A 22,798-nucleotide genomic window follows, 5' to 3' on the forward strand; every position below is an offset into this window, starting at 1 on the left:
TTGCTTGTTCTCTAGTTATTTTAAACATCAGTCTCAAAGTTTGAGCATTAAGATGGTGTAAGGCATGAGTAGCCTGTGCTTGGGCTAGGTTTGTATTTGTAGCTATGGCTACCGTCTTGGTTGCCATATCAGCCAGTTGGTTGCCCTGGGATAGAGGTCCTGGTAATCCTGAATGAGCTCTAATATGTCCAAGAAAGAAAGGTGTTGATCTGTCATGTATTAATTGTTGGCATTGTAAAAATAACTTGGCTGTGTCTGACACATGTTTGATTTGTGCTACGGTCTCAAGTAAAGGTATTGAGTGAGCTAAATATGCACTGTCAGTATAAATATTAAGGGCCTGATTAGGGAAGGCTGACAGCACTGCGATTAGGGCCTGCAATTCTACTAGCTGAGCTGAAGTATGGCTGGTTTTGAATTTAACAGTGGTGTCTGCAAAGGTATATGCAGCAGTTCCTGTGGATGACCCATCAGTGAACACTAATAAGGCATTGTCTAAAGGTGTTTTACTGGTGACATGAGGGAAGACAAAAGCATGTAGCTTACAAAATTGAATAAGCCTGTTTGGCGGGTAATGGTTTTCTAAGTTACCGGCATAAGAGGCGCAAGCAATCGGCCACGTTTCAGTATTTTGCATCAACCAATGGATTTGTGGCTTAGAATAAGGTTGTATGATCATAGAGGGTTCGATTCCAAAATATTTTTTGCTATTGTCTCTCCCTAGAATAATTAAATCTGCTATGGCATCATAATAGGGGAGTAATACCTTTCTGGGTGATGAAGGCAAGTGGACCCACATAATAGGGTTATTTTGCCAGAATAAACCAGTAGGTGTTAGTGTTGTGTTAAATATTAAAAGGGTTAATGGCTGTGAATAGTCTATGTTAGTAACAAATTGCTCAGCAATGGCCGCCTCTACTTTATTAAGTGATAAAAGAGCTTCTTTTGATAACGACCTAAGGGATTTAGGGTTGGGGTCACCTCTCAGGGTGTCGAATAAAGGTTTTAAGTCTCCTGTGGTGAGTTTTAAGTATGGCCGAAGCCAATTTATGTCTCCAAGGAGCCTTTGGAAATCATTGAGGGTTTGTAACTTATCTTTACGGATAACGGCCTTTTGATTTGTAATTTTAGGTCCATTTATTTGAAAACCTAAATATGTATAAGGGTCTTGTAGTTGTATTTTTTCTGGAGCTATTTGTAAACCCGCTGTGGTTAGTTCTTGCTTGAGTTGAGCAAAACACTGTAAAACTTGTTCTCCCATTTTTCCTGCTATGAGGATATCATCCATGTAATGTATAATGTATATTTGTTTCCATGTCTCTCTAACTGAGTGTATGGCTGTAGCCACATACTTTTGACACAAGGTGGGACTGTTGGCCATACCTTGAGGTAACACTTTCCATTGGTATCATTTCATTGGTTCTTTGAAATTTATAGATGGTAAGCTAAAGGCGAATCGTTTTTGGTCAGTAGGATGAAGGGGAATTGTAAAAAAGCAATCCTTAAGGTCTATGATAATTTTAAAATATCCTTGAGGGATTGCTACCGGAGAAGGTAGCCCTGGCTGTACGGCGCCCATAAGGACCATAGTAGCATAGTAGCATTTACTGCTCTTAAATCTTTTAAGAGTCTCCACTTTCCGGATTTCTTTTTATGACAAATATGGGGGTGTTCCAAGGAGAGTTGCTTTCTGTAATGTGTCCTGCCTCCAATTGTTCCTGCACTAACTGTTGGGCAGCGGCAAGCTTCTCATTGGTTAGTGGCCATTGATCAACCCAAACGGGTTCATCTGACTTCCAAGTGATTGGATCAGCAAATTTTTGGGGTGCAGGCATGTCAATGGCCATGGTTAAAAATTTCCAAGCCCCCTTTTATCTAATTTTCCTATGGCTGGGATTGGCTGCAAAATGCCATCTTCTCCTCTTCCTAACCCTTTCCCAGGGTGGTAGCCCTGAGCCAACATTTGTGCAGTGACTATATCATTTGGGCTACCCATCATGACCCTCATTTGGGAGAGAAGATCTCTACCCCAAAGGTTAACAGGCAAATCAGGGATAACAAATGGCTTAATGAGACCGGAATTACTTTCTTGATCTCTCCAGGTGAGATATTTGGAACTTTGTCTAGGGTTATTACTTTGCCCGATTCCTCGTAAATTTGTTAAGGTCTCTGAAGTGGGCCAACTGGAGGGCCCACTTGTTGTTTAATAATTGTTACTTCGGCCCCTGTGTCTATCAGTCCTGTAAATAACTTTCCGTCTAGCCACAAGGTGAGAGAGGGTTTTTGATTAGTAATGGGCTGTACCCAGTAGATGTCTGAGGATCCGAATCCTCCCTTTCCCCTTAGGGGCGATTGGACTTTATTAGCTGTTTTTAGCAATGGTAACAGGAGTAACTGCGCTATTCTATCCCCTTGAGGAATGATAATGATGTTGTCAATAGCCTTGGCCATGATTTTGATTTCTCCTATATAATCGCTATCAACTATTCCTGGAAAGACCTGTAGGCCTTTCATGGTGACGCTGCTTTTCCCTAGGATTAATCCAAACATGTTTGAGGGTAGGGGCCCATATATACCCGTACTTAGGGCCTGAGGTCCCATTTCAGGGGTTAATACTGTGTGGGAGGTGGAACAGAGGTCCAATCCTGCGCTTCCTGGGGTTGCTCTACTAAGCTGTGAAACGGATTGTGGTTGGTTGGTACAAAACTGACCACCCCATAAGCTTGTTTCGGGGCCTGGGGCCGGCCCCTCAATCCGTTTCCCTGTTGAGGTGTTAGGGGATTTCCTTGATTGTCAGTTTTAGATTTACATTCGTTGGACCAATGTTTTCCTCTTTTACACCTAGGGCAGAGGCCTGGAGCTTTTGCCTCTAAGGTCTTAGCTAGTTCTCCCTTACAATCCCTAGCGAAGTGTCCCATTTTTCCACACTTAAAGCACCCCCTGCTATTCTTATTCTTACTAGAGAGGAAGTCTTTTACGGTTTGTCCACTAAAGGCAGCAGCCATAGCCAAGCCCTGTTGATATGAGGGCCCTATGTCTGAACAGAGGTGGATGTAGCCTGTTAAGTCTGTTTTCTTTCTATAAGGTCTGATTGCTGCCTGACAAGCCGGATTAGCGTTTTCGTAAGCTAGCTGCTTTACATAATCCACCCCTGCCTCGGCATTTCCAAATATTCTGCTGGCCGTGGTTAAAAGTCTATGTACAAAGTCTGCAAAAGGCTCATCAGGTCCTTGTTTGACCCCTGTGAGCGAGGCTCCTGGATCCCCCTTAACAGGAAGTTTTCTCCAGGCTTTGGTAGCCGCTGCTTGGATTTGAGAAAACAGTCCAGGATCATACTGCATCTGAGCATCGGTTTCTGTGTAATTACCCGAGCCAGTTAGCATCTCAAAATCCCAACCATTTCCGGCTTGTTGGTTTCTCTTGGCCGTATCTCTACAATTTTCATAAAATTCTGACTTCCAAATCAGATGGTCGCCTCCGGAAAGAACTGCCCTAACTAAGGTATTCCAATCTATGGGAGTGAGCCAATTTTCGGCCACAGATTCGACTATGGCCAGGGTATACGGGGCAGTAGCTCCGTATTGCGAGACAGCAGTTTTTAGTTCTTTTATTACAGTAAATTCAAACCCACCGTGGTGTCTCCAGGCTCGACCCTGCGCATCTGTAGTTTCCGTTACTGGAAAAACATCTCGAGGAGAGGAATCCTCCCTATCCCTACTACCAAGCGACCTTCCTTTTGGGACATGCTGTCCGGGTCTCTGAGGGTGAGAGGGTTTCTCTATTCCTTTAGGGTATTGAACATTCTCACTTCCTGTCCTTAATTTCTGCAATCTAGTGATTAAAGACTGATGTAGTTCTTCGAGCTTTATTTGCTCTTCAAGCTGTGCAATCTTTTCTCTAAGCTCCTCTTTTGGGTCTATTACTGCCATAACTGTGGGGGCAGAAGCCTTATTATAGGGAGGGGGATAAGTAAGAGTTTGTGGCCAGTCAGAATTATAATATTTTGCTGCCCCTTCCTCCAAATTATCCCAGTTTACTTCTGAAGGGTTAAGGTTATTTTTACTTTTGCTTTCATTAGTTGTAGGTAAAACTGGGTATTTTTTTGCCTTTTCCTTATTTGATGTTTCTATATTTGTTATTGAGGGGACCCCAGCCTCTTCCTCATCGCTTTGTAGCGATATAAGGTCTATTTCTTTATTAGGTATGGATTTTTCGAGATCAGGTTTGGGAGCTGCCTCTTAATATTTCCTCAGTCTGAGTAACCACCGCCATTACCTCAGGATCTTTTTCTTTTTCCTTTTTATTATATCTCTGATCAGATTCCAATAAGAAAAAGCTGTCACCGGAACCTTTTCTGGTCCAAAAGTACTATAGTAATCTTGAAAACAGTCTCCCACTCTACGCCACCTCTTTACGTCAATGGTCCCCTCTTGTGGAAACCAAGGGCAGGTTTCTTTTACAAAATCAAAAAACTTAAACAAATCATTACTTTTAACCTTTACTCCTCGTGTTTTTAAAGCCTCTTTTAATTGCCCTACATAAATTTGATGCTGGTTTAATTCTTGTCCCATAATCAGACACTGTTACTCACCTCTGGTTCCAACGCGGCAGGCTCCCACGACGTCCGGAGGAATTTCTTCCACTTTCACTTTCAGCCGACTTTAGTGCCTTCTTCCTCACTTTTTCCCCCGTGTCCAGGTCCCTGTTTGGGCGCCAGGTGTCCCGACCTGCAGGACAGTCGAACGGGCCCTGGAAGGGGGAGTGGGAATGGAGGAGACAAGAAAACACAAGAAATGGAGACAAGACAAATAGCCTGATCAAGTCTCGTTTATTGAGTGTAGGGTCATGCCTTATATAGGCTGGCAGGGGAAGAGGTTGGGCCAGGGCGGTGACGGGGGGCCGGGTCTTCTCAAATTACAATCGCGCATGCGCCATGGGTTTGTACTTTTCCCGGGCGCGGGATCGCGCCTGCGCCCTGGGCTGCATATCTTCCTGGGCGGGAAAATGTTTGCGCGCGCACGGGAAAGGTTGGCGCACGAGGGAACAGTTTTGGTGCGTGCGGGAAAAACTTAGGCGCGCGCGGGAAAAGCTTTGGGGGCGCGCGGGAAGGGTTTGTAAATAAAGAACCCGGGAATGTGCCCTCTTGTCTCCGCTTTGCGGAGATCAAGCAACAGAGGTCAGCTAATTCCGGGCCTCATGGCTCTGGACAAGGTATAAACAACACAAGCTGAGATCCTTACTAGATTCAAGAAGAGCAAAGTACATTAGATGGGAAATAAATATGGAACAAAAATATTTTCATTTGTAATGAAAATTATTCTATTTACAGTTTTCAGGAGAGAAAAAAATACACACACACACACACATTCACACATAAAAATCAGAGCAATACACTTTTACAGGGTGTTTCTTCATTATCATATTACAAATAAACATCTGTCAATATACAGAGCTTTCTATATATAGAAGCCTTTTATGTGTATAATGTCTATAGAGATGAATCCTGCTATATACTGTTCTTTATGTTACTCAGTCCAAATAATTGTTTTTCTACCTAAGTGATGATCTGTGTTGATATTTCTCACTATATCCCAATAATTAAAAGTTAGTCTTCTTATTAATGTAATATTTCTGACTTGAGTGACTGCCACCACTCTAAAATGACACTCAGGTTTAAAAACAACACAATAAGAACTAAGGTCTGTACCTGTTAAGAAAATCAACTGCATTTACGTTTGCATTTTTCTTTAATAAAAATTCCACCATGTTCACTTTTGCTCGACTCACAGCAAGTAAAAGGGGTTGATATTCATACTGTAAAACAACAGCAACAATTTATAATCACAAAATTACATATTTATCAACTGAACTGAAAACCTTACGTAAGATCCTATGAGCTTGAATATATACAATTGAAAGGACATAAGAGGTGGTCCCTTTCTTTTCACTCCTCGGTGCTTTTCTATGTTCTACTCCTTCCCCTGGAAAGAACCTTCTCTGCCTCACCACAAGAACTCTGGTCATCTCCAAAGCTCACTTCAAACATTTACCAGTTCCAAGAATCTTTGCTTCTGTCACAGCATTTAGCATGGCACATTTCAAGGATTTCATTGTTTCCCACCTGAGCCAGGAGCTTCTTGAGGGCAGGAGCTCTATTTTTTTCTCTATGTCCTCAAACTCTAAGACATAGTAATAAATGTTGCAGGTATTTTTATTAATGTTCTAAATTATTACCTATAGAGCAGTGTTTCTTAAACTATTAATATATTCCAAAGGATATTTACTTTACCAGAAGTTGCACATTATACCCCAAAAGAAAGACTCCATGATCACCCATGTTTGAAAAATGTTACAAAACTGTGCATTACATGTCTAGTATTTGAGAAATCTTTTGAACTTCACCTAAGCCCTATTTGTAAATACTTATTATGGAGAAGATTAACATCTGAGAAATGAGAGTTTCAGGGATACAGTTGTGAGAGCTTACCAGTAAAGGTGGAGGTTTCCTCTGGGTGATACACACTTGCCTGATTCTATCGATGGTGTCAGAATCTCGGATGACAATGTCATGTCCTCCTGATCCATTTGGAACAGGAGCACCTGACATTGTCATCTGAGAATCTGACACGATTGACAGTTCATTTGAAGCCTATCTCTTTTTAATTCGGAGAGCTGGGCTCTGAATTAATAGAGATAGGATTCAAATGAACTTTCACTGCTTGTTATTAAATAGTCCATGGGTTTTTTCTAGCAATATTTTTATCTTAGCTGTCAGAAAGCTCTGTATGAAATATTATTCTCGATTACAATCTTAGGACCCTGGTGCAAATATTTATGTAATTATAATCTTAAGACCCTGGTACATAACTCCTTTAAAAATTTGTATTCCAGTTTCCATATTAATTCTTAAATTTTTTTTATTTTAGGTAAAATATAAATCAGAAATAAAAATACAATGGCTTATCAATTAAAGCTCTAATAATGACCTGTATTAGTTATTTATAGCATAATGAAAGCCACTAAATTTATTGCATCTTTTATTTATTTATTTTTTTTGAGACAGAGGCTCACCTGTCCACCAGGTTGGAGTGCAGTGGCACCATCTCAGCTCACTGCAACCTCCGCCTCCTGGATTCAAGCACAAGCTATTATCCTGCCTCAGACTCCTGAGTAGCTGGAACTACAGGCATGTGCCACCGCACCCAGCTAATTTTTTGTATTTTTAGTAGACAGGGGGTTTCACCGTGTTAGCCAGGATGGTCTCAATCTCCTGACCTCGTGATTCGCCCGCCTCGGCCTCCCAAAGTGCTGGGATTACAGGCTTCAGCCACTGCGCCTGGCCAATTACTTGCATTTTTAGGAGGCAATGCTGAAGAGAAAAATATGTTGTCTAAAATATGCAAAACCTATGCAACTATACCATTATTCACCTTAAAAAGCTTACATGTATTCTAATGGGAAGATGATTATTTATGGTATATATAAAGAAAAATAGTTTATAAAAACACCACCTTCTAAATTCAAAAGTTCAACCCCATTACTAAGGGATTTATGTAAAATACAGACTCTATATTTAAATAGATATAAAATGTCTTGAAAACCTTGAAATATTTACTAAAATACACTATAAAACAGGGCTTGTAAAGTCATCCCTACAGAGGCAAGGGAGATGACCTGAGGAAGTGAAGTACCTAGGTGGGCACAGTAGCAGAATGGAGACCACACGCCTCATAGAAAGGGGCAACCTCTGCACAGCATCCTAAACGTGAGACAGGCTCAAGGGACACCAGATTGGATTCTTGAAGAGAAGCCTGGAATCCAGATCTGTGTGTGAGTCTCCTAAACCTTCCATGTTGAGAAAATTTATAGAGGCAAACTAAACACATCTGTGGGACACATTTAGACTATAGACCTTGTATTTTTATATTTGCTATGGATATGTCTCCAAGCGATTGTATGTAAAGCAATTGTTTTCATGTAAAATACTTCCTTTCTTTAGTTTCTGAATTTTTTTTCCAAAACAGGTCCAAGAATGCAATAAAAATTGTTACTAACACTCATAATACCCACTTTAAGCACTTTTACAACATGCATGCATTTATAATTTATGTTTAATTTTCCCAGACTGTTCATCAAATGGGTAATTAGTTCATAGGACTGCTGTAACTATATTATTAAAATAATTTTAAATTACTATTCTAGTGTCCATATTGTTACCTAATTTTTTTATTTTAGGTAAAATATAAGTCAGAAATAACAATACAATGGCTTATCAATTAAAGCTCTAATAATGACCTATATGTATTCTCTGTATTCTTACTAACTTCATGGTTTTCATTGTTTAAAACTGCTATCCTGATTATGCCATAGTTCTATGTACTTAACAGACATACTGAGGCAGTCCATAATAGAGCTTCAGCCTTAAAAAAAGGTTTAGAATTTTTTACTATTGGAATTGAGATAATCCTGCTTTTAATAATGATGTATTGACCTAATCACCAGAACGATAACAAAGAGACTCGAAGTCCTGAAAGAATCAGTCTCTACTTATTGAAAGAGTACCCAATAGTAAATTTCTAATGACCCTATGAATGGCAGTAAATAAGTGATGGTGGCAAAGAAAAGGTGTTATTCTTAAGCTGATAGATACTGCAAATAATAGTCCTTTTAACTTCCCAACCACAGAAATAGAGACAGATAAAAGTCAGTCTAATATTATTGGAAAGGAGAAATTGAAAGGAAGTAGCACCTATCATCCAACTCTTCTAGAGATTTTTTACGTTTTTGAGATATGGGAATTTACATTATACTTATCTATTCAGTGGTTCTTAACCAGTAGCCTATCAGTGTCTCAAGAAATTTGTTGTTGTTGTTGTTGTTGTTGTTTTGTTGTTGTTGTTGTTGTTGTTAGAGATAGTGTCTTATTCTGTTGTCTGGCTAGAGGCACCACCATGCCCAGCTTCAAGGAAATATTTTACAACATACATGTCCAGTAATATTTAATAGTAAATATTAGATTTACTATATTAAAATCTTCAGGGGATATCCTAGACTTAGAGATTTGCTTTTAATTTCCCCAGGTTACTGTCATGCACAATTCTAACTGCGGACTAGCACAGCTGATAATCACTTCAGTCTCATCTCTCACCCACATGGCAAATGCCCTTTATCATTTGGGATTTGGCCAAAAAGAGGAAAGAGCAAAAGATAGAGCCGTTCACTGAAAACTCCATTTACTTTTCCTGGGTAGGGGTAGAGAAGAGACTAGGAAACTCAAAATCCAACTTGATTTTACTATTTATAAGCTCCTTATCTCCCACCTGCCCATCAAGACATTCTGGACTTGAGAGTAGAGTTTAGATGCTTATATCTAAGTGGCTGTTTCTGCCAGAATTGAATAATGTCCATTAATTCTGTGTTCTTCTCTCTGCTGAACTGTGTGCCACTTCGTCGCCTCTATTCACTGCCAACCTGGTTTCCTCAGAGTCCTACCAAAACTGATTCCTAGGCAATTTTATAACTCACAAACTGTTGCCCAAAGTAAGACTAATTATCCCCAAAACTGAAGAGATCCTTGTCTAAACATATAAATAGAAAACAAACCACAAAACACACAAAAACCCTCTCCACAGTATTTTCCCTCATTACCTAATTTCCAAATTAGCTTGTGCATTTCTGATTGCTCTCCTTTTCTTCATTTCTCGCTCTTAAGCCTTTCCACAGAGGGATCACTTTCAAATGAAATCACCTTCACATACAATACTTGTCAACAGCAGCAAGAAGTACATTTATTGTGAAATGCTTTAATTTTCTTTGAAATTTAAAATAAAGTCTATTTAGAAGGGAAAATTGTACTTTCTTGTGTCACTTCACACTGATTAGAAAAAAAGTAATTTAGTGGAAACCCACTTAACTATTCCCTTTTCCAAATTCAGTGGTCATGAATTATAAATTTATTGTAATTCATTTGTTTTTATAATTATTTACCATAAGTGCATGAAGAAAAGTTGTACTCTACAATGCTTCTTTAAAAGTTCCAATACTTAAAGTTAGACAGGTAAGGCATTTCAAAATATTTTCATTCAAGGAAGGTTTGAGCTTCCAAATATGAAAAATTGACCCTTACATGTATCATTGTTAAAATAAATGCATTTCAGATAGTTTGAAAATAACATTGGTTGATCTATACCTTGCTGTATTCTTCAATATCTGTACCATAAAAAAGAAGTTTTTCTATCATGGATGTATCTTCATTATACACAGCATAGTGTAGAGCAGTCCTTCCATAGAAATCCATAATATTTGGATTGGCACCATTTTTCAGCAGAATAGTTGCACAAGCCTCCTGCCTCAGTTGCACAGCCTGTCAGTATTAGACCGAGAAACATGCAAATACTGAAAAATCAAAGTAAACACTCCATACGATTTACTAACTAGTTATATAGTGGTATTCCAATGAGATAAGTTCTTTTTATTCTATGTACGTAAACCAAATCCATCTTATGCTCAAAGAGTCTGCTACCATATACCTTGATCAGAGGTGTCCTGCATTCACAGTCGTAGAGGTTAAGCTCACAATTTCTGGACACCAGGAGAGATACCATGTCCGGTTGGCCAGTGGCACAGGCCAAATGTAGGGCAGTCCTGTGAGAGTGAGAGGACTTTTTAAAACATGTAACTGTAAGCATTAATTAGCATGTTATTTCTCTGTCTTCAAAACAAATATTTAATTTTCTTGTGAAGAAAATACAATCTTTGTTAGCGCTTATTACTCATCACATTAATGAAAGAGCAGGCTATTTAACAGAAAAGGCTTGGCTTTTGGATTCAGTTTAATTGGGGCTTAAAATTTACTTAAAGCTCTGTCATTTAGCTATTATCTAGTCTTTCTTTGCTTCAATTTCCTTATCAATAAAATATATAAGAGAATAGTAGCTATTCCACAGAACACTGCAGTGATGCTTACATGAGAATCTATGTACAGCATTTAGAACACTTTCTAACACAAATAACAGCTCAATAATTTTTAGATATTACTACTTATAAAGACATTTTAATTAAGTAAAATGATACAATCATATCTACATTGAGGTATCTACTAAAGATTAGATGTGTCATTGTATTTCAATCATTCTCAGATGCTCATTTTCTCACTATTCTTTTATATAAACTGCTATTCTCTTATATATTAATATCTCCTGACATTGGAATACTGTTTATAATACATTATTTATTACAATTATAACTGGCAACATTTTAAACATTATCTTATTGATATATAAAGTAATGTGGCATCACCCAATCCATGATGCCTTACATTAAGTGGGATACAGTATATAGAACAGGAAGTTCTACTCATATAATTGGCACCTAAATAAAGTACTGTGGAAAAAGAAGGCAAAAATAAAACAACAAATATTTTAAACAAAGTAATTCTTCCTTCAATTTTCAAAAAAAAATAATCCAAAGAAAACTCAGGATTCAAGTGAATAGGTATGGCTCATTTTTTTCAATACTTACAGAATGTTATGTAAATTAGGTATTTGCAATGATTAATAGTAGTTTTTGAGACTGCCATAAGTTTTTGAAAGGGCAGTTAAAGGTTATCTTTAACTATTTTCTAACTTCAGAATTGCTTTTGTTTAAAAAAAAAAAAAAAAAGGAATAAAAGATCCAATTGGGATTCAGTCCTAATGCTTCCTTTTTAAATCTCTCAGCTTGCTCAGGCTGGGCAGCTAAACATGAAGTTGTTAAGGGTGGAAGAGTCCTGAGAGATGGTAGAATGTGTCTGCTATGTAATAGGTATTCAGATCATGCTTGATAAATAACTGGAATGAAAGAATGCATACATACAGTTGGGGAGTTTATTATGAAAAAAACTATAAATTAAAGCAGTGCTTTTGGAATAGTGATAATCACTTATATTTGCTCGTTTTCATTTTCATGAGGACACTGGTAAACTAAAATGATTAATTTAAAATTGTTTACATATATGTAATAAAACTATAATAAAAACATATCTACATACTAAAATCTATGCATAATAAAATAAGCACAAATAAAAACATTCCCTCTACCTCTGAAGAGGCTAAAAGTTCACAGAAGATACCAATAAACAAAAAAATAAAAATAAGGCCAGGCACAGTGGCTTACACCTGTAATTCCAGCACTTTGGGAGGCCGAGGTGGAGGGGGTCACCTGAGGTCAGGAGTTGGAGACCAGCCTGGCCAACATGGTGAAACCATGTCTCTACTAAAATATACAAAAATTAGCCAGGCATGGTGGCGCACACCTGTAATCCAAGCTACTCAGGAGGCTGAGGTGTGAGAATCTCTTGAACCTGGGAGGTAGAGGTTGCAGTGAGCTGAGATCGTGCCACTGCACTCCAGGCTGGGCAACAAGGCAAGACTCCATCTCAAAAATAAACAAACAAACAAATAAATAAATAATAAAATAAATAGAAAGTGAAAATTATTTTTTTCTGTGCAAGATTTATATTTCTTCTTTTCCCAAGGATAATTTCATTAATAAAAAACATTTATTAGAAGTTTTAAACATACTGATCACTTATACATCACGGATAAGAAAAATCATCACAATACACCTGCCAGAAAAGAAGAAATGTTATATTTTGTACACACATTTGGCTTACAAACACCATAGACTGTTTGTGTATATGTATAATCAAACCAACATTCAAAGTACATCTTCACACCTCAACATACATCTGTATCCACTGACACCTGCAAAGGTCCCATATTGTCCCATCCTATGGATGCACTGAAATTTATTGATAAATTTATAAAATTTATAAAATCCATTATAAGGGGTTTTCCAAATACATTGCTGTTTTAAGCAGTGCTGAGAAAAACAAATTGCATGTATCTCTCTTTCCTAGGATATTTTAGTATAATGGAATTGATGGGTGAAGGGCACATACATTTTTAAAGTGTGATAGTTATCAACAAATTGTCTATTTGAAAAGTCAGAAATGTAAACCTTTTTTTTTTTTTTTTTTTTTGGTATTTTTTTTACTAGAGACGGGGTTTCACCGTGTTAGCCAGGATGGTCTCGATCTCCTGACCTCGTGATCCGCCCGTCTCGGCCTCCCAAAGTGCTGGGATTACAGGCTTGAGCCACCGCGCCCGGCCAGAAATGTAAACTTTAAATAGCAGTATATGTACTGCTACTTTTTACGCTCATAAACTTGTGGATAGAAAACAGAATTTCATTCCTTTTTTAACTTAAATACCTTCTCCTCCCAGGAACACTAAATATTTTTTCCTATGTGCATAGGTTGCTTGAATATCTGGAAAAAAAGTGCTTTGCTCTACTTTAAATGAGAGTTCTTGTTGATTTGAAGAATTCGCTGTAAAATGAAAATCACTTTTTTATCTAATATGTATACGTACATACTGTCTTTTGTTAATTTTTTCTTATAAACAGGAGGTTTTAATTTTTTATTTTGCTGAATTGACCTTCAGAATGTGTGCTTGTGATATTTACAGGAATATAAACATGTGTCAATATAAGTAGGCATTTGTGTTTTTTCTGTTATCATTCATATTTTGTGCATTTAAAATTTTTAATCTACATTCCATAACGAACTTATTTCTGTGACATAAAAATCTAGCCAGTTTTCTCCAAATAGTTAGCAGGCACTTCATTTATGAGTAATTCATCTTTTTCTACTAATATGAAATGTCACCATTATCGAATTCTATTAGATTGGTGCCAAAGCAATTGCGATTTTGCCATTACTTTTAATTGCGGCAAAAACCGCAATTGCTTTTGCACCAACCTAATAAATTCTTATACATATTGGGGTGTTCCTGGATTTTCTAACCTGTTCCATTCACTGATTTGTTGTTTCAGCTGTTAGTAATTAACTTTTAGAAATTAAGCACATTTTCATATCTAGAAAGGCAAGTCTTTCTGACTCCATTTAAAAAGTTTTCTTAATGCCATCCCAATAGTAAAAGACAGCACGAGTAATTTTAACATTCTGATAACTTTATTTGGATTATGTAAAATTTACAAACACAGAAAGAGCTCAAAACTTTAGAAAAATGTGTCTTTCTGTTCAAGAACACAGACCACCTTCCCACTTCAAAGTTTCCCTCTAAGGTCCCTCAGTGAAAACCATATTGACATGGGTGTCCATTGATACAAAATAAATATTGGATTTTATCCAAAGAATTTTTAGCCAGGAAGTTGATATATTATGGAAATGATTTCTCTCACTATGCACCTTCCATAATGTATGTAACACTATGCTTTAAAATGTGTACATTAAGAATAAAACGCCGTACATGCTGAATTTTATTAGTGAAATCACTTTAAAATGATTTATAAAGAAGCAGCATGGTGAGTGATTGGAAATCAGCTGAAGTTTTGCTTTTGTTTTGCTGCTCATGAAAATGGCCTGGGTGCTCGCCTCAGCCAAGGTTTCCACATCCCAGATGCGGCTGAGCCTGCCAGGGAAGAAAGTCCAGCCTCTTTGGTGACAGGACTCTCCCCCCTCACCTCTGCCCTCCTTTCCCCCATCCCATTCACCCCCACCTCCAGTCCTCTATCCCATTGAACCCTCACCCCATCTCCCCACCCCACATCGTCCACGCCCCTACCCCCCAAGCCTTCATTCCATGCATCTAAGCCCATTCACACCCCCACCCCAAGCACCCCCTACTCCCCACTCCCATCCCCCAACTCACTCCACATCCCACCACCCCATATACCCCCACTCCCCAGGCCCCGCTCCACTCACTCCCACCCCAGCCAGGCACCCCCTAACCCCCGTCCACACTCCGAGCCCCGGCCCATCCGCCCCGCAGCCCTCAGCCTGGAAGCGGGTACTTCTCCCACGTCCGCAGGCCTCCTCCCGCAGCCCGGGCTCCCAGCCCCCATTACCTTTCCTTCTTGTCTCTCTCATTGATGTCACTTCTCGTGAACAGAAGGTAGTCCAGTTTCTCTAGCCTACCACTGACGGTAGCTCTGTGGATCCTTCTCAGATGAGATGATTTGATGTGGTATTGGAGAAATGAGAAGCCATCTGAGCACAAGCGCTCCCTGAGGGTGGGCCACCTCTCCGGCTCGTAGTCTTCCATCATCTCTAGGCCACCCCTTGGCGGCAGCTCGTAGCCTGGGAACGACTTTCGGTTAAGGTCACCGGCTTCAGTCACATTTCATCTCGCCTCCGGGGATCGCCGCCTCCGAAGCGCAACGACAAGCAATGCAGTCAGTCCACGGACCTCAGCACACTCTCAGCGACTCCCGCCTCTCAGCAGAAACGCCCAACAGAACCGTTCAGACCAGCGAGCATGCGCACCTTAGCCGGCCCAGCCCTACAGGCCCAAGGCAGAGTAACCCGCCCTAGCAGCTGCAGGCTGCTGTTGCTGCAGAGGTGCCGCGAGCTGGCGGGGCTCCCTGGGGCGCAAGGCGCGCCCTGCCCCAGGGCCTGACTGTCGCCCGCGCCTTCTTCTCCTCTTCCATATGCTCCCGACGCACGGGGTCCCCGCGCTGGGACCCCTGCAGCCCAGGGATAGGGTTGAGTGGCGCCTCTCCGCCTGGTGCCGCCCGTCGGGCCCACAGCCTGACTTCGCCACTGCGTCGCCCCCTGGGTCCTCGCTGATGGGCACAAGGCGGGAGGACGCGATCTGGGGTTGCCACCGCTGCAGTCAGCGCACCACTTGCAGGTAGCAGCTGCAGCTCGGGCTCCAGTGGGGGCTGGCGGGGCTCCCCTGGGATGGCCTCCTGGTCCCTGAGTGCGCCGCCCATCTGGCCGGAGGGTGCGCGCCTCCGTGTGCACCCTAGGCTGAAGCCCATGCCCTGCGCTCCTGCCGCCTACTGCCTGACTTGCCGCTGCCCTGCCAGGCCCGGGGTCCAAGCGGCTGGAGGCGCAGTCCTGGTTGGGGACTCCCAATCCTCGGCGACCCCTGCTCCAGGCGCTGGTAGCCGCTGCACTGCAGCGCCCGTGGGCTGACGTGGCTTACCGGAGCTGCTGCCGGCCGAGCCCAAAGGCCCCACAGGCTGCGCCGCCCTTGCCAGCTGCTCCTGACCCGCGCCCAGAGCGCAGGACCTGGCGCTTGGCACCCTGTAGCCACGGGGATGAGGCTGAGCGCCGGTTCTTGGCCTCTTGGCGCCGCTGGGGCCATAACCTGACTTGACCACCCAGTCGCCCAAGTCGTGTGATGGGCACGTGTGAGGAGGGGCAATCGGGGTTCCCATGGCTGCTGCCTACATGCCACTCCGTGGCCACTAGAATAGGGCTGAGGAGCCGCCAGTGGATGAGCAAGTCGTGGCCACTGGGATGAGGCTGAGAGTCTATCCATCCGTATGCACCTGCCCAGTCGACTTCCCCACAGCCACTACCTCAGCGTCCTGTCAGGGAGTCGTCGCTGCTGGGGCGGGAGTGGGGAGGGCATGGAGAATCAGAGATAGTCTGGCCATTGCTGCCGGTGTCTGACGTGCAGGTGGCAGCTGCACCTAGGGCGCTGGCAGGGGCTGGTAAGTCTTCTCTTTTGGATGGTCTCCAGGTGGACCATTGCACCGTGGCAAAGCCCAAGGGTCCACTCCACCTTAGCCCACACTAGGAGTCCAGGGGCCACAGAAACGGGTACTGCGTGGCCAATCAGAAGGGACTCAGCAGCCAGTTCAGCTTTCCTGCCTCTGCAGGGCCTGGTTGACAGTGGTAGCAGTGTCTGGCGGCAGTGTCTGGTGCCAGAGTCTGCGGTTAGGGTCCTGGCTGGGGAAGGGGTGGGCAGATGGGGGCTGCCTGGCCACTGAAGCCCAAGGGAGACATGCAGGTGGAAGCTGCACTACAGGCACAAGAGCAGGCTAGCAGGGCTCCCCTGGGATGGCCTCCGGGTCGCTGAGTGTACTGCCAACCTGGTTTAAGAGTCCACTCCTAATCGATCCTTGCCTGGAGCATGGACCGTGGCACTGGGCACACTGCAGTCACATGCATGGGGCTGAGGGTGGTTTTCTGGGGTGGAGCCACTGACCCTCTGACTGCCTGACTTCATGCCATGTGAATAACTGCAACCATGTGAATAATTTCATAAAATGTAAATTAAGCACAAATATTAAAAGAACAAAGCTGGAGGCATCACAGCTAACTGACTTCAAACTTTACTACAAGGTTACAGTAACCAAAGCAGCATGGTACTGGCACCAAAACAGATATATAGACCAATGGAACAGAACAGAGGCCTCAGAAGTAACACCACACATCTACAATCATCTGATCTTTGACAAACCTGACACAAACAAGCAATGGGGAAAGATTCCCTATTTAATAAATGGTGTTCAGAAAACTGGCTAGCCATATGCAGAAAAATGAAACTGAATCACTTCCTTACACATTATACAAAAATTAACTCAAGATGGATTAAAGACTTAAACATAAGACCTAAAAACCATAAAAATCCTAGAAGAAAACCTAGGCAATACCATTCAGGACATAGGCACGGGCAAAGACTTTATGTCTAAAACACCGAAAGCAATGGCAGCAAAAGCCAAAATTGACAAATGGGACCTAATTAAACTAAAGAGCTTCTCTGCAGCAAAGCAACTATCATCAAAGTGAACAGGCAACCTACAGAATGGGAGAAAATTTTTACAATCTATCCATCTGATAAAGGGCTAATCTACAAATTTAGGCCGGGCACGGTGGCTCAAGCCTGTAATTCCAGCACTTTGGGAGGCCAAGGCGGGCGGATCACGAGGTCAGGAGATCCAGACCATCCTGGCTAACACAGTGAAACCCTGTTTCTATAAAAATACAAAAAATTAGCTGGGTGCAGTGGTGGGCGCCTGTAGTCCCAGCTGAGGCAGAAGAATGGCGTGAACCTGAGAGGCAGAGCTTGCAGTGAGCCAAGATTGTATCAGTGCACTCCAGCGTAGATGACAGAGTGAGACTCTGTCTCACAAAAAAAAAAAAAAAAAAAAAAACTTAAACAAATTTACAAGAAAAAACCACATCGAAAAGTGGGCAAAGGATATGAACAGACACGTCTCAAAAGAAGATACTTATGCTGTTAACAAACATATGAAAAAAAAGCTCATCATCACTGGTCATTAGAGAAATGCAAAAAAATTAGAATGGTGATCATTAAAAAGTCAGGAAACAACAGATGCTGGAGAAGATGTGGAGAAATAGGAATGCTTTTACACTGTTGGTGGAAGTGTCAATTAGTTCAACCATTGTGGAAGACAGTGTGGCTATTCCTCAAGGATCTAGAACTAGAAATACCATTTGACCCAGCAATCCCATTACCAGGTATATACCCAAAGGATTACAAATCATTCTACTACAAAGACACATGCACATGTATGCTTATTGTGGCACTATTCACAATAGCAAAGACTTGGAACCAACCCAAATATTCATCAATGATAGACTGGGTAAAGAAAATGTGACACATATACACCATGAAATACTATGCAGCCATAAAAAGGATGAGTTCCTATCCTTTGCAGGGACATGAATAAAGCTGGAAACCATTCTTAGCAAACTAACATAACAGAAAACCAAACACCGCATGTTCTCACTCATAAATGGGAGTTGAACAATGAGAACATATGGACACAGGGAGGGGAACATCACACACTGGGGCTTGTCGGCGGGGTGAGGGGCTAGAGGAGGGATAGGATTAGTAGAAATATCTAATGTAGATGGCGGGTTGATGGGTGCAGCAAACCACCATGGCACGTGTATACCTATGTAACAAACCTGCACGTTCTGCACATGTATCCCAGAACTTAAAGTATAATAAAAAAAGTTTTTAAAAAAGAAGACATAAGAATTCTAAGTGGGTACATACTTAACATCTGAAATTTAATATATATGAAATAAAAATGGTTAGAACTGAAAAGAGAAACCCACAAACCCACAGTTGTAGTTGGGGCCTCCATTATAGTTGGAGAGTTTAACACTTCTCTCTCAATACTATAGGACAAGAACACAAAATTAGTAGGGATGTAAGAGAACTGTATAACATATTAACAAACTAGATTAGATTGATAGTCACATAGCACTTCACCTCAAAATAGTAAAATACACATTCTCTTAAGTACATATGTATTAGTCACCAAGATAGCCGGTCCTGGGTCAGAAAAACACCTAGATAAATTTTAAAGAATTGGAATCATACAATATATGGTCCTTGATTACATGGACTTAAGTTACAAATCAGTAATAGGAAAATAAATGGAAAAATACTTAAATACTTGGAAATTTAAAAATTACTTTTTTTTTTTTTTGAGACAGAGTCTTGCTCTGTCGCCCAGGCTGGAGTACAGTGGCGCAATCTCAGCTCACTGCAAGCTCCACCTCCCGGGTTCATGCCGTTCTCCCGCCTCAGTCCCCAGAGTAGGTGGGACTACAGGCGCCCGCCACCATGCCTGGCTACTTTTTATGTATTTTTAGTAGAGACAGGTTTCACCGTGTTAGCCAGGATGGTCTTGATCTCCTGACCTCATGATCCGCCTGCCTTGGTCTCCCAAAGTGCTGGGATTACAGGCGTGAGCCATCGTGCCCGGCCCTTTCTCCCTATTAAAAGCCAGCATTCCCACAGTTGTGAAAAGCTGAGGTCACTCCCTCACAGGGCAACAGGGATACCTTTATTAATATCCCTACCTCATCTCCTGGTTGCCAGGCCAATAACTAAGGTTAAATGGTAGAATAATTTAGCTACCAATATGCTGAGCATAACAAGGAAGAAAAGGGACTTTGCCCAAAGAGTAGCAAGAATCAGCTGCTATGTACAAGCAGGAATATGGGGAGGTACTCACAGAATGGATTTTGAGTGCACTGACTTAAAGGAGATGGGACATATTATTGGATGAGGGGAGTTTATTCATTTGGGAGCATGCTCCTGAGATACAAAATTGAACTCCCTGGCAAAGATTCACAGGGATTGTGCAAACTCGTGGCAAGAAAACGTCCTAAGAGACTGGAGAAAAATGATGGTCCACAAAGAACAAAGTTGAAATACCTGAATTGCCCTGGCAGATCATGGAGGAATGGACTAAAAGGTTAAGGAAAATGGGCATGCTGGAATAGATATATTATATGAAGCCAGAAGACTCAGCAGAGGATATATTCATGGGATGACCCAGAAGACAATACCACTCACCTAGGTCATCACAAATGCCCTGGGTACAGGGGCACCAGAATCACTAAGGAGTTCACAAGTGGCTCTCCTCTGCAGAACAGAGCAGGTATTGACAGAGAAGCAGTCATAGGACATGGCTCATTATATCAGCAGTAGGAGTGATGGGGCCCTGAAGCAAAAGAGGCCAAAAACAATGCTTCACTGCTAGAAACCAGGACTTGCAATTATTCTAGTTATTGTGGGAACCAAGGGGGTTGATCTGCAGAGAGTTGTGAAGGTGGTTAATGGAACACAACATTCTAAGGAGCAAATGCACAGGCAGCCTACAAACAAGCTGCTCAGCACATATAATCAGGAGAATGCAAAATAGAGGTGCAGGAAACTGGGGGAGCTTGCTCAATTAAAAGTCATAGGTTCCCCAGTGTATTAGTCTGTTTTCACACTGCTGATAGAGACATACTCAAGACCAGGCAACTTATAAAGAAAAAGAGTTTTATCACCAGAGTTTTCCAGGGTTTACTGACTCACGTTTGCTCTGGATGCTGTCCCAAGATTCAAAGAACAGCATTAGGTCCGCCTGACATTTAGACATGGTGTCCTGATTGGCAGGTACCATGACAAGACAGGCTTAGTGAAAGGACAGAACAAGGTCATTCTCAAATCCACTCCCATTTCTCATTCTGATACTCCTTGGAGTGGGAGAAAAAGAGAGGCTATCTTTTGGTAGAGTGACCAACTGCCCCAGATTCCCAGGGTTTTATAGGATATGGGGTTTTCAAATCAAAAACTGGGAAAGTCTCAGGAAAACTAGGACAAGTTGGTTACCCTACGATCTGAGATCTCTTGAGGAAGCTCAACAGTGAAAAATCCAATTGAATCACCTTTGACCATTCAATTTAATTCTCTTTAGCTTTGTCTAAGTCATAAAAGTTGGATACCAAAGAAAAACAAATACTTTTTGCAATACTTTGGATGACATTATATAGGAGGATTTGTTAGAAAAATACCTTGCAGTACACACACACACACACCCCCTAAAAGCAAATGTGCCACACAGACTGAACATCTAATATGATTTTGACTCCAACTCCTTTGTACAGCACCTGTTGTCTGAGCTTGATAAAGATTTGATAAACTGTTGAGCCGAGTTTAGCTGAGTATATTGTCAGATCACTTTTAAAGCTTCAGGGCCAGAAAATCTAAAGAAACTGGGCCATTTCAGAAATTCCTCACAGCAGGAAACACAGAAAGACTTCATAATCTAAGTATAGGTGGTTACCATTACCTCTGTTGACCAAATTGATGGGTCAATAGGGAGGATGGTCTGCCACCTAATGGTAACTCATAACGTTGCTCCCTGGTAAAGCACAATTCCTGTGTTGGGTGAATTAATTGGGCATAGAATTATAAGAAGAACTGGAGGCGCCTTAGGTTTTGACTGTATTTTTAACCACTAAAATAAATAAACTTCACAAATGATATTTTAAAATTGTTTGTAAATTATTGTATGTGAGAAATCTCACAACAGGGTGAGGGAAACGGAAAAGAGAACTAAAATCTGCAGAATATTCATGTGAACTAGACATCTACATAGATTTCTCCCACAACCTTGTAACATGGATAATATTATATAAATTTTACAGATGCTAACATGGATACTCAGAGAGCTTAAGGTGTTTCTCTGAGATTAAACAAGAAAATAAAGGGCACAGTTGATTCAACCTCAGTTCTTTCTGACACCAAAGTATGATCTCAGGCTGTTACACCACATTTTGTCACATATTTAACAGATCACTTTATAAGAAATAACTTTGTTGCAGTATAGTTTACATGCAATATGTCTGTATGTTTTAAACTTGTTATGTTGAGATAATTATACATTCACAAGAAGTAGCAAAAATGGTTACATCTTATAGAACTAGAGTGTAATACCAAAACCAGACATTGATATTGGCACAGGATAAATGTATAGTTCTATGCTATTTTATCATACAGGTAAATCCATATAACCATCACTGTGATCAAGATACAGAACTGGGTCTGGGAGCTGTGGCTTACATCCATAATCTCAGCACTTCAGAAGGCTGAGGCACGTGGATTACTTAAATTCAAGAATTCGAGACCACACTGGGCAACATAGCGAAACCCCTTCTTGACAAAAAATACCAAAATGAGTGCCTGTACTATGCGCCTATAGTCCCAGCTACCTGGAAGGCTGAGGTGGTAGGATTCCCTGAGCCCAGGAGGTCGAGGTTGCCATGAGCCAAGATTACACCACTGCTCTCCAGCCTGGGCAAAAGAGCAAGACCCTGTCTCATAAATAAATAAATACGTGATCCATTTTGAGTTAATTTTTGTATAAAGTGTGAGGTTTAAGTGGTTTTTCTGTTTTTGGCTTTTTTTTTTTTTTTTTTTTTGAGACAAAGTTTCGCCCCGTTGCCCAGGCTGGAGTGCAGTGGTGCAGTCACTGCTCACTGCAGCCTTGATCTTGACCTCCTGACCTCAAGTGATCTGCCCATCTCAGCTTCCCAAAGTGCTGGAATTAAAGGCATGAGCCACCGCACCCAACCTTTTGTTTTGTTTAGTTTTGACTATACTTATCAATGGCAAGCTGAATAATGTCTACATCCTAATATCTAGAACCTGAGAATGTTACCTTATATGGCAAAGGGGCTTTTGCT

The 22,798-nt window shown here is 41.3% G+C and overlaps 1 protein-coding gene across 1 annotated transcript in view; it reads right to left on the reverse strand.

Moving 5' to 3' along the window:
- Positions 1-10,183: 10,183 nt before the first annotated feature.
- Positions 10,184-22,798, reverse strand: part of LOC115894200 (ankyrin repeat domain-containing protein 36B-like) — a 33,056-nt gene continuing 20,441 nt past the window's right edge. Inside the window, exons 2-4 of the mRNA XM_030920595.1 lie at positions 14,911-15,210; positions 10,530-10,644; positions 10,184-10,363 (exon numbers count right to left, since the gene is read on the reverse strand). Coding sequence (XP_030776455.1) covers positions 10,184-10,363; positions 10,530-10,644; positions 14,911-15,110 — 495 coding nt within the window. The 5' untranslated portion in view covers positions 15,111-15,210. The remainder of the gene's footprint in view (positions 10,364-10,529; positions 10,645-14,910; positions 15,211-22,798) is intronic.

Source organism: Rhinopithecus roxellana, chromosome 17, assembly GCF_007565055.1.
Source record: "Rhinopithecus roxellana isolate Shanxi Qingling chromosome 17, ASM756505v1, whole genome shotgun sequence".
Classification (NCBI taxonomy): Eukaryota; Metazoa; Chordata; class Mammalia; order Primates; family Cercopithecidae; genus Rhinopithecus; species Rhinopithecus roxellana.